Raw genomic sequence first — 11,568 nt, 5'->3', positions numbered from 1 at the left:
AGTAATTCCTGAGTGCAGAGCCAGGAGGAACCCCTGTGCATCGCCGGGTGTGACCCCCCTCCCCTCCCAAAAAAAGTGCAGGGGCGCTTGCTGGCCCCCGTGGAGCGTGAGGGAAGGGAGGTCGCCTTGCCGACTGGCAGACCCCTCTGGCTGACCCATGACCCTGAGAGTCCTCCGGCCGGGGGTCAGCGAAGACGATGAGCTGCTGGGTGAGGGTGAGGGCGAGAGGCGCGGAGGGACGGCACAGCTGCGCTGCCCGGAAGCCGCGTCCACCAGGCCCCCAGAGCCCGGCAAGGACAGGCCCCGGCCTTGGCACCAGGCGAGCAGCTGGGCGCTCAAGGTCTCCCCGCAACAGCGCTCCCAGATCACAGGCCGGGAAAGGAGGGTTCCTGGCACGGAAAGTTCTAGAAGGGTGGTGGGTCAGGGGAACGGTAAGAGATCCCAACAGTGACTGGTACACTTGGGGGTCCGCACTCCTGGAACATTTCTGGGAGGGCTCAGGGCTCTTGCTGGCTGAGGGGGGGTGCAACGTCTGCAGGCTAGGGGGCACGCCCCTCGGAATCCTGCCCCCCTCCCCCCCTCCCCCCCCCCCCCCCCCCCCCCGCCTCCGGGGCTCGGGGGCACTCGGCGCCGGCGCCGGCGCCGGACCCGGCCTGTTTGGGCTTTGGCCGCACTGGGCATGCGCAGGGTTTACTCTACACTCGGGGATCATTCCTGGTGGGCTGATCTCCCCCACCCCGCTGCAGGCTGTGTGCTGGGGATCGAACCCAGGTTAGGCTGGCCCGCTGGACCGTTCTGCAGACTCTGGCCCGGCGGACAAACCTGGGCTGACAGTCATTCAGACTAGAGAGAATTTCTTTTTCTTCCTTTCTTCCTTTCTCTCTTTCCCTCTTTCTTTCTTTCTTTCTTTCTTTCTTTCTTTCTTTCTTTCTTTCTTTCTTTCTTTCTTTCTTTCTTTCTTTCTTTCTTTCTTTCTTTCTCTTTCCTTCCTTCTTTCTTTTTTCCACCTTTCTCCCCTTTCTTTCTTTCTTTCTTTCTTTCTTTCTTTCTTTATTTCTTTTCTTTCTCTTTCCTTCCTTCTTTTTTCCACTTTTCTCCTCTTTCTTTCTTTCTTTCTTTCTTTCTTTCTTTCTTTCTTTCTTTCTTTCTTTCTTTCTTTCTTTCTTTCTTTCTTTCTTTCTTTCTTCCTTTCTTTCTTCTACTTTCCTCTCTCCCTCTTTCTCTCTTTCTTGTTTTTGGAGGGGTGTCCCACACCTGACAGTGCTCAGGAGAACTTACGGGGTGCTGGGGATCGAACTAGGGTTGTGGCAGAGGGAGCCGCCTCTGAGTGTCCTCTCGGCCCAGCCTGTCTCCACAGTTCTGGCCTTCCTCCCTCTTCCTGCCCGGACACAGCCACCGGCCCTGCCCTAGGGGACAGAGACCCCACATAGTCCCCCCTCCCCCCGGGCGGCACTGCCTGGCCCCTCGCAGGGATGTCTGGGTGAAGTTGCTGCCCCCAAGGGGACACACCACTAGCCACCCTGGGCACCTGGACGCCCCCTCCCCACCCCCAGCCCCCAGCCCCTGCAGCTGGGCCGGGTCTTTATCCCCGAAACGCTGCCGACCAGGCTTTCCTGCCACCTTCCAGGGCCAGGAGACGGTCGCTAGGTGCTTCTCCCACCCTCCTCCCCCAGGCCGCCTAATCTCTGACCTCTCGGCCCCCACCTAACCCGGTCCACGCCTCATTCCACCTCAGAGCACCCCACCCTCCAGCTCCCCCACTGAGCGAATCAGGGGCTTCAAGGCCAGGCCTGTGGCCGCCTGCCCCTCCCCCCCTGGCCTTGGCCAGTCCACCCAGGAGGAGTCTGGGAGGAGGAAACTTCCAGCCCCGTTAACCCTTTCATGCCTGCAGGCATGGGGGGGGCAGGTGGCTAAAGCCAGAGGAGGAGGGGGCTGCAGACTCGGCAGTAAAAAGGGAGACCCTCGCCACCTCAGGGGGAGACTGAGTCAAAGGAGCGGTGGGGTGCTGTCTGCTGCCCCCCTTTCAAGGAGCAGCTTTGGGGAGCAGGCAGGTGGCTGGGGAGGGTGGCCCCTTTCCCGGCTTCCTGAGTGGAGAGGGGAGGCCCAGCCTTGCGGCTTTGGACAAACCCTCTAGCATCCCTTCCCCCCCAGATGGCCCTGCATTTGGGGTACCCCCATCTGCCTTCCTGCAGCCTAGCCCGGGGCACTGCCAGAGGCTCCCCAGGAATGGCCCAGTTGGGGTGGGGGTCCCTAATCCTCCGGTTTAGAATCACCTCCCCCCACCCCCCTCCTGCAGGGAGCGAAAGGGCGGGTCGCTGCCGAGGTTCCTGCTCCAGTGGACTTTAGGATGCCCAGGGGTGGGTCCAGGCGGACCAGGACCCGGTGGGTAAGAGCGACCCGCAGACACCGACCGATACCTGGGGCGGGCTCCGAACCCGAGGCCCGCTGGACCCCCGCGAAGGGACCTCAGGGACACGCCCGGCCAGCGTGGCTGACAGACGTGGCTCTCCCACGAAGCCCTCCCTGGCCGCGGGGTCCCCACGCCCAGTTTCTTTGCGGTAACTTTCACTTTTCCGTCAATCACCTCGAAGCCCCGCCCCGGCCCCGCCCCGCCGCCCCGTCCGCCGGTCCTGCAGCGCCCCCTGCTGCTCGAGCCTAGAAAGGCCGATGACTGGGTGGACCGGGCTGGGCTGGGGGCGGGGGGGGGGGGGACCATCCCTCCAGACACCTGCACGCCCGGCCCACCGAAGGGCTTCAGGGCTAATTCAGAAAGTGGCACTCGCTTTCCCGGGGGCGGACCCTCGCCGGGGCAGGCCCCAGAAACCTCCAGAAACTGGGTCTGGCATGTACCGAGCACCCAGTACTGCAGTGGGAATAACCCAGCAGGGCGGGCCCCAAACCAAAACATGAAGGGAAAGAGGGAAAGGAGAAGGCAGTTTGTTAAGAAGCTTCCCGACCAGGGGCTGGAGCGATAGCACAGCGGGTAGGGTGTTTGCCTTGCACGCGGCCGACCCGGGTTTGAATCCCAGCATCCCATATGGTCCCCTGAGCACCGCCAGGAGTAATTCCTGAGTACAGAGCCAGGAGTACAGAGTGCATCACCGGGTGTGACCCAAAAAGAAAAAAAAAAAAAAGAAGAAGAAGCTTCCCGACCAGCAGAGAACACGTATCTGTACCCTCAGGAAGTAAATGGTGCTCACGGGGTTCCCACAGGCAAACGTGAACCCGCGTGTCGGAGAAGCCAGGCTGGTGGACCCACAGGGTCGTAGCTGGCGGCGACTGACTCAGGGAAACAGTTTCAGATGAAATTTCATTCCCCGGGGTATATCCACAGAGGGCACCCGCGTCTCTGCCGTCCTCAGGGTCAACGTCTCCTCCTTCTCCTCCTCCTCCTCCTCCTCCTCCTCCTCCTCCTCCTCCTCCTCCTCCTCCTCCTCCTCCTCCTTCCTCTCCTCCACCTTCTCCTCTTCCTCCACCTCCTCCCCTTTCTCCTCCTCCTCCTCCTCTTTTCTCTTTGGGTCACATCCAGCAGGACTCAGGCCTTACTCTGCACTCAGGGATCACTCCTGGCAGGCTCAGATGACCATATGAGGTGCCAGGGATCAAATCCAGGTCAGCCGTATGCAAGACAAGCGCCCTGTCCGCCGCACCGTCACTCTAACCCTGCTTCTTTTCTCCAAGTCCTCGAGGGTTTAATGGTGCAAATGCACAAAGGGGCCTTGGGAGAGGGCTCAGGGGTCAGGGGCCCATGTCTTGCATGCACCAGACCGGAGTTCTAGTCCTGGCTCTGCCTCTACCTGCCCTGGCATTTGGCTAGCATCACTCACCGGACAGGGCATAGACCAAGGGTACAGAAGTGCTCTTTTTAATTTTTTCCTTTTTGGGTCACACTCAGCGTTGCACAGCAGTTACTCCTGGCTCTGCACTCAGGAATTACTCCTGGTGATGCTCAGGGGACCATATGGGATGCTGGGAATCGAACCCGGGTCGACTGCGTGCAAGGCAAACGCCCTCCCCGCTGTGCTATCACTCCAGCCCCAGAAGTGCTCTTACATGCCTCTTGCTTACATTTCAGCAGCACGCTTACTAAAGTGACATTGTAGCACTGTCGTCTATTGTTCATGGATTTGCTAGAGTGGGCACCAGTAACATCTGCATTGTGAGACTTGTTGTTACTGTTTCTGGCATATTGAATACGCCATGGGGAGCTTGCCAAGCTCTGCCGTGCGGGCAGGATACTCTCGGTAGCTTACCGGGCTCTCCGAGAGGGACAGAAGAATCAAACCCAGGTCGGCCGCATGCAAGGCGAACGCCCTACTCGCTGCACTATCCTGCTGTCAAAGTGACATTAGCCTCCGTTTATTAGAGATCACAAAATTGCGAGAAAGGAACCTCTAGCCAATGCTTTGTGTAAGAAAAACTGGAAGCCAGGCTCTAAAGCTGTACGGAGTCAAGAATCCCTGAAGCTGCAGTTCCCAATCTGCCTTACCCTAGCTCTCTCCGAGCGCCCCCTGGAGGTGGTGGGTGGAAAGACAGCACCGGAAGCGTTTTGCAGCGTTGCTCTGAGCCTTGTCTGTTGCAAGCCCCCTAGAACTTCAGGGCTGGAGACACATTGTGTCTCCCTCCAGACCATCCGACTTTGGCAATCCAGGGAGGCCTGCTTCAGTGTGTGTGTGTGTGTGTGTGTGTGTGTGTGTGTGTGTGTGTGTGTGTGTGTGTGTTTCGCTTCGTTTTTGTGTGTGTGTTGGGGGTGGCAGGTCCTGGGGATCAAACCCAGGGTCTTGCACATGCAGAAAGATGTTCTTCCCGGCCATCTCCTTACGGGCTGGGGGAAGCCCCCCTCCACAAGCCCCCTGGACCTCACCAATGGGCTGGGCTAGCCACCTTATCAGAGCAGAGGTCTTACCCGCAACGTCCCGGCCCCCCTCCACGGGGGTCTGCCACGGGCCGCTCCGTCCCACAGACACTCCCCGGTCCGCCTGGAGGACCCCTCCACACCCCAGTTGGCAGGCGCCTGGAGAGAACGGGGGCACGTTCTCTGCGCTTCCTCTGAACCCGGTGGGACCAGTTGCGCCTTGTAATTCTGGCACTTTCGGAACGGAAAATGGTAATCCGAACGGCATGCTCTCATTCACTCTCGGCCCCGAGGGGCGCGTGGGGCGCAGGGAACCCGGGTCACAGGAGGCCACGGCAGGACCCAACCAGCTGGCACCGGGCTGGCCCCGGCTTCCCGCTCCCTGTGTTTCCGGGCTGGCTCGGGCTGACCGGGCGGGTATTAGAGATCTGGGGGCTTAGGGTGGTGGAACCGACCGCGGCTGCCTTCTCCTCCTTGTCCTCCTCCCCCGCGCTGGGAGAAGCTGGGACAGGCAGAGCCCAGTGTTTATTTTACACTCAGCTGCCTCTGGCCTTCCCCATGCCATTAAGGGGGGGTGGGCGGGGGCTGGGGGCTGGGGGAGCTGTTCTGCAGCTCCCATTTCAGGGAAAGGTCACCTCAGCCTGACCTGGAAGCAGAGCCCAGCCCAGCCCAGGGCTAATGTGTTTACCCAAGACCAGGAGCAGGTGGGCTACCCGCCCCCCTCCCCCATCTCTCCCAGCTGCCTCTTCTGCTAGCGCCCGGGAGGCTGTGAAGGGGCTGCAGACTCGCCCACCTCCTTCAGGGGCGGGCAGGGTCCCTTTTCCAAGGGAGGGTGCGCTGTGCCCCCCTCCAGCGCTGGATCCGGTGCTCGGCTGAGAAGCTATTTCCTCTCTCCAACTCGGCAACAATGGGCTGTTCTGGGTCTGAGGAGGTTCTGGCTTCAGGCGGGAGTTAAGGGAAATCCAGCCAGGATGCTGGACACCCAAGGGGTCGTGTCGCCTGGGGCTGGGGCTCCAACTGGCTTTCAGAGAACCCCAACCCAAGCGCGCGCGCCCCAACCTGGCTTTCCCCGCCTCACGATGTAATCCACGAAAGGCCTTGAACCTTGCAGATAGTTTTCTTGTCACCAGGTATTGCTACTGGAACCTTGAGAGGTGATCAACTCAGGAACTAGGTGGACATCAATGGGGGACAGGCTAGAAATAGTTCATGGTCAGCTAGCCAGCTAGCCACTGACCTACCCATCCACCCACTGACCAATCCATCCATCCATCCACTCATCCATCCACCCACCACCCATCCATCCACCAATCCACCCACCCATCCGTCCATCTACCCATCCATCCATCCATCCACCAATCCATCCACCCATCTATCCATTTACCTATCCATCCACCCACCCATCCATCTACCCATCCATTTACCTATTCATCCATCCATCCAGTCAGCCAGCCATCCACCAATCCATCCACCCACCCATCTATCCATTTACCTATCCATCCATCCACCCATCCATCTACCCATCCATTTACCTATTCATCCATCCATCCAGTCAGCCAGCCATCCACCAATCCATCCACCCACCCATCTATCCATTTACCTATCCATCCATCCATCCACCCATCCATCCATCCATCCATCCACCCATCCATCCACCCACCCATCCATTCATCTACCTGTCCATCCACCCACCCATCCATCTACCCATCCATCTATCCATCCATCCATCCATCCATCCATCCATCCACCCATCCATCCATCCATCCATCCATCCATCCATCCATCTATCCATCCATCCATCCATCCATCCATCCATCCACCCATCCATCCATCCATCCATCCATCCATCCATCCATCTATCCATCCATCCATCCATCCATCCATCCACTCATCCATCCACCCTCATCACCCACCCATTTATCCATCTGTCTGTCCACTTTTCTGCCCATCTACCCATCACTCATCTGTCCACCCACCACTTTATTGATTAAATAATCTCACCACCATTAACTTGGCCGTCATAAGTTATATGTTACACATTCACAAACGCAAGGTAGAGTGTTCCTCACAAAGAACTGGCCATAGCAACGGACATGTCCACGTCACCCGCATCTGGCAGGCACAGGAGTTGCTGGGAAGTTTCTGGGAGCGTGGGTCAGATGGCCTCCCCTTCTGCCTGGGCGTCTCCCCAGTGCCGGGTGGGGTCGATCAAGGGGCACCGCCCGAGACACCCAGTCCACACGGGCAGCCGGGAACCTCCGCTAAGCCGCGGGGCTGAGCCCTCGCCCTACAACCCTGGCCTTTGGGGGGACCCCGGGGGCTTCAGCCCGGGCGCCGCTCCCGTGCCATCTGGCCGCGTGCCTAGCGTGCAGGACAGGTGGGCGTCGTGGAGGACGCCCCGCACGGCGGCCCGGAAGGTCTTGCTGACCAGGCAGTAGAGGCCGAAGTTGAGGGCGGTGTTGAGCATGGCCACCATATTGGCCACGTCCAGCGCCAAGTGGACCCTCCAGTCCCGGTGCACGGGGGCCACGTACAGGTGGTAGAGCATGACGATGATGCGGGGCGCCCAGAGGAGCGTGAAGAGGGTGGTGACGCCCAGCAGGATGGCCGTGCTCCGGCCCACGCCCGGCTTCAGCCGCCCGCGGCCCCGGCGCCGCAGCCGCCACACGATGGCCGAGTTGGTGACCAGGAAGATGGTGCAGGGGACGAAGTAGACGGTGAGGCAGTGCGCCCACTTGAGCACCTCGTCCAGCGTGCTGGGCGGGTCGTCGTCCCGCCACACGTCCAGCCACCAGTAGAAGGGGATGCCCGTGAGCAGCGCGGCGCCCAGCACCACGCCGATGGCCCGGCGCGTGCGTCCCGGGGACGAGGCGGCGCGGTGGTGCAGCGGGTGGCACAGGGCGCTGTAGCGGTCCACCGTGAGCAGCACCGCCAGCCACACCGACGCGTGGTTGGCGGCGAACTCCAGGATGTTGGCGGAGCGCACCACGGCCTGGGGCGCCTGGCGGGCCAGCACCGCCCCCTGCAGGAGGAAGCCCGCGAAGACGATGACCACCTGCGTGACGATGTCCGAGGCCGTGAGCGCCAGCAGGTAGTAGTAGGAGGGCTTCCTGGTCCTGGCGGCCAGGCGGCCCAGGGCCACGGCGGTCAGAAGGTTGACTGAAGGGCACAGAGGGCAGAGGGCGGGGGCGGGGGTGAGAACTTGATGGCCACCCCGCCTGGCTGGACTCACACCCACTTCCGGGGGGGCGGGGGCTTTCTTATTCATTGTTTTTATTATTATTTTTAGCTCTTTGGGTCACACCCACCGATGCTCAGGGGTACTGGCTCTGCACTCAGGAATTACTCCTGGCGGTGCTCGGGGGACCCTATGGGATGCTGGGAATCGAACCCGGGTGGGCCTCGTGCAAGGCAAACACCCTCTATCGCTCCAGCCCTGTGCTTTCTTAACCCCCCTGGATGGCCCAAAATAATACAGTGGATAGGGGACATGCCTTGCACACAGCCAGCCCAGGTTCCATCCCCAGAATCCCGTATGGTCCCCAAGGGGCATTGCCAAGAGTGACCCCTGAGCATCACTGGGTGTGACCCACCCAGGAGCACTGCCAAGAGTGACCCTTGAGGGGGCCGGAGCGATAGCACAGCGGGGAGGGCGTTTGCCTTGCACGCGGCTGACCAAGGTTCGATCCCCGGCATCCCATAGGGTCCCCCAAGCACTGCCAGGAGCAATTCCTGAGTGAAAAGCCACGAGTAACCCCTGAGCATCGCTGGGTGTGACCCAAAAAAAAGCAAAAAAAAAAAAGAGTGACCCCTGAGCATTGCTGGGTGTGACCCGCCCAATTCCCCTGGGTGGGAGCCGTTCAAAGCAGCCGCCCTGTGGCCTGCCCCCTGGGGTGGGACCCTGCCTGCTGGGCGCCCTGGGGTCCTTCCCACAGACACCATGCCCTTCTGGCAGGGCAGGGGGGCTGCCTTAGGCGCAGGCAGATGACCCCCAAGGCCAAGCCCCCTTCTCCTTTGCCGCCTTCACCCCTGCCCCAGCCCTGCTCTCTGGAGGTGAGGGGGCTTTGCCCTGTGCTGAGGGGGGGGTCTCTCCAGACTGACCCCCCTCCCCAGACAGTGCCCACAACTGAGGGGAGAAGGGGAGGCCCGTTCTGGAGGGCTCTCTACACAGCAGCCCCAGCCTTAGCGCCTCCCCGGGGCTCCCTCTAGGGACACAAGGGCAGCCCGGGGGGCTGTGATGGGGGGGGGGCTTCAGGGTCAGCGCAGAGGATCGGTGTCGCCTCCCCCCCCAGAGGTTCCCCCCCACCAGGCCCGGCCGCCAGGGCCCCTCACCAGGAAGCCCCAGGCTCAGCAGGATGCTGTAGTAGATGACCGGGGCCACGCCGGCCACGCACGGGGACCGCTGCTCGGGGATCTCGGGCCAGTAGCCTTGGAACGCCGGGCCCAGGCCGCTGCTGTTGGGGGTGGGCAGGAGCGCCCCGCGCGGCTGCCCAGCTGTGTGCGGGGGCGGGGGGGTGAGCATGAGGCCTCCCGCCCCCGCTCCAGACCCAGCTCAGGCCCTGGCCAGACCCCCCGCCCCCCACCCCCGCACCCCGGCCAGGCTCCGCGGGGGCGAGAGATTCCTCACTGGGGCGCAACAGCAGCGGGCGTGGGGGGGGGGAGTGGACGCCCCTCTAAGGATGGACGCCACAGGCCCCCCCGCCCCGCGTTCCAGATAAAAGCTCCCCTCCCCCTCCCCTCCTCAGCGCTCTGGGGGGGCCAGAGGCTGCGGCCCGCCCCCCCACCCCGGCCCGAGTCTGGAGTCTGTGATTTCTGCTGCAGCCCCCAGCCCCTCTCTGGCCCCACGCGCCCATCTCACCTTCCCCTCCCTGTAAATGCCCCCGCCCCGCCTCTCTGTCCTGCCCCCCCACACCCGTCAGCCCCCCACCCCCCAGTTCTTGATACTTCACCTGTCTCTCGTGCCTCGAGCCTTACACTCCGGGCGCCTGAGTCTGGGGTCATCTTGTGGCTTTCTCGGGGCCCCCCGAGGCTCCCTCCCAGCATCGCCCAGTGCCCCCACCCCTCCCGGCTTGGGCGAGTGCTCCTGGCCCCGCCGTGCTCCTCCCGGGCTCTGAGTGCAAGCAGAGTGGGAGGAGGAGGAGGAGGAGGAGGAAGGAAGAGGTGGGGCTGAGACTGGGGGGACTGAGTCTAGACAGCAGAACCGCCTGCAGCACACCCCGATTCCCCAGGGTGCCCGGGCCGGGGGCAGGGGGTCAGGCCGGGGGCGGGGAGCAGGAGGGGCCGCCCTCGAGTCACCTAGGGGGACAGACGGGATGGTGGGGGGAGGCGGAGCCGACTCTGGGTACCAAACAGAAGGGGGCGCGTCTGGGGGCTGGGGGCCAGGACCAGGTGAGGCTGGAGCAGCTCAGACCCCCCAGGGAGCCCTCATGGGAGCGTTGGAGGCTCCTGCCCAGAGTAGGGGGGGGAGGCAAGTGGGGGCGGGAGAGTCCCCAAGGGGCCCCTGGCCAGGCAGGAGGACGTCAAGTCCTGCGCAGCCGTGGCAGTGACCCCAGGGACTTCTCGGGGCGCTGGGAAACCGCCATCCAGGGCCCCCGCAAAGCTGCTGTTTTCCTGAGCCTGGTGAAACCGATCGTGAACCCCCCCATCACCCCTCCCCCGGAATATCAGACGCTGGTAAATAAACACCAGCCGGTCACTTGGCGGGGGGAGGGGAGGTGACCAGGGCAGCCAGCCGGGAGTCACTCCCCACCGTGGCTCCTCAGCTCCCTAAGAGAGGCCCCACATCTGGCGTGTGGGTGGGTGGGGGGTGGTGTGTGTGTGTGGGGGGGGAGTCCCCCTCCCCCATCCTTAACCTCCATCCCCACCCTGCAGGCACAGCTGAGGGCTTGCTGCCCCCTGGTGGCGGCATCCTGACCCTGCAGGCTCCACAGCGTCCACTGGCTTTGCCCAGGTCTGCTGGTGGCCCAAGGTGACCAGAGGGACAACTGTCATGCTGGTCCCCATCACGGGGTGCAGACCCCAGTCTCAGACAGTAAAAAAATAAAAAAGGACAGGCACACTCCCTCCCCAGCCACCCGCTTCCTGCACCTGGAGGTTCTGCGGGAGCCAAAGCTGCTGACGCTTTAGCCAAGGGGTTGCACCCGCGCTGGCCCCCGCGCCTGGCGTCCCACAGACGCCCACTCGGTGTAACTGCAACTCATCCCCGCCACAGCCCGGGCCCCAGGGAGGCGAGGCATCGAGGCGCCTGGCCCAGCGCTGGAAGGGGCAGTTGGCACCGGAGTGAGGCGTGTCCCTCCCGGCCTGTCCCTTGGTCATTTGTCATTCCTTGGGCAACCTGTTCCGGAAACTTGCTCAGGATGGGAGTGGCCCCGAGAGCTGGGGCCTTGGGGAGGAGGGGCCCGAGCAGCCTCGGTGGGAGCGAGTGGGGACCCGAGGGACCCGAGGGAGCCAGGTAGAAGGGTGGACTGCCATGGGGGGCGAGGGGGAGTCAGCCAGGACTTTGGGGAGGGAAGCCTTCTTGGACAGGATGCAGAGATCTCTGAAGCCAAGACTCGGGAATGTTTTTGGCTTATCGACCCACATCTGGCAGTGCTCAGGGGTCACTCCTGGCTCTGCACTCAGGAATCACCCCTGGTGGTGCTCCGGGGACCCTATGGGATGCCAGGGATCGAACCAGGTCAGCCGCATACAAGGCAAACGCCCTCTCACTGTGC

The 11,568-nt window shown here is 62.5% G+C and overlaps 1 protein-coding gene across 1 annotated transcript; it reads right to left on the bottom strand.

Moving 5' to 3' along the window:
* Nucleotides 1-6,888: 6,888 nt before the first annotated feature.
* GPR142 (G protein-coupled receptor 142) lies at nt 6,889-9,933 on the bottom strand. Its single transcript, XM_004621682.2, has 3 exons — nt 9,805-9,933; nt 9,188-9,349; nt 6,889-8,014 (listed from the first exon to the last, which is right to left on the bottom strand). The coding sequence occupies exons 1-3, from the start codon at nt 9,896-9,898 to the stop codon at nt 7,143-7,145; spliced, it is 1,128 nt and encodes a 375-aa protein (XP_004621739.2). The 5' UTR covers nt 9,899-9,933; the 3' UTR covers nt 6,889-7,142.
* Between the last annotated feature and the right edge of the window lie 1,635 nt (nt 9,934-11,568).

Source organism: Sorex araneus, chromosome 3, assembly GCF_027595985.1.
Source record: "Sorex araneus isolate mSorAra2 chromosome 3, mSorAra2.pri, whole genome shotgun sequence".
Classification (NCBI taxonomy): Eukaryota; Metazoa; Chordata; class Mammalia; order Eulipotyphla; family Soricidae; genus Sorex; species Sorex araneus.
Note: the sequence above shows the minus strand (reverse complement) of the source record. Positions and strands in the feature narration are given on the sequence as shown.

Excerpts from the sequence above, each read along its gene's own strand:
- GPR142 (XM_004621682.2), bottom strand. The coding sequence starts at position 9,898 with ATGCTGGGAGGGAGCCTCGGGGGGCCCCGAGAAAGCCACAAGATGACC. Across the intron at positions 9,350-9,804 it reads GCTCGAGGCACGAGAGACAG|CTGGGCAGCCGCGCGGGGCG; the intron begins GTGAAGTATCAA and ends CCCCGCACACAG. Across the intron at positions 8,015-9,187 it reads GCTGAGCCTGGGGCTTCCTG|TCAACCTTCTGACCGCCGTG; the intron begins GTGAGGGGCCCT and ends TGTGCCCTTCAG.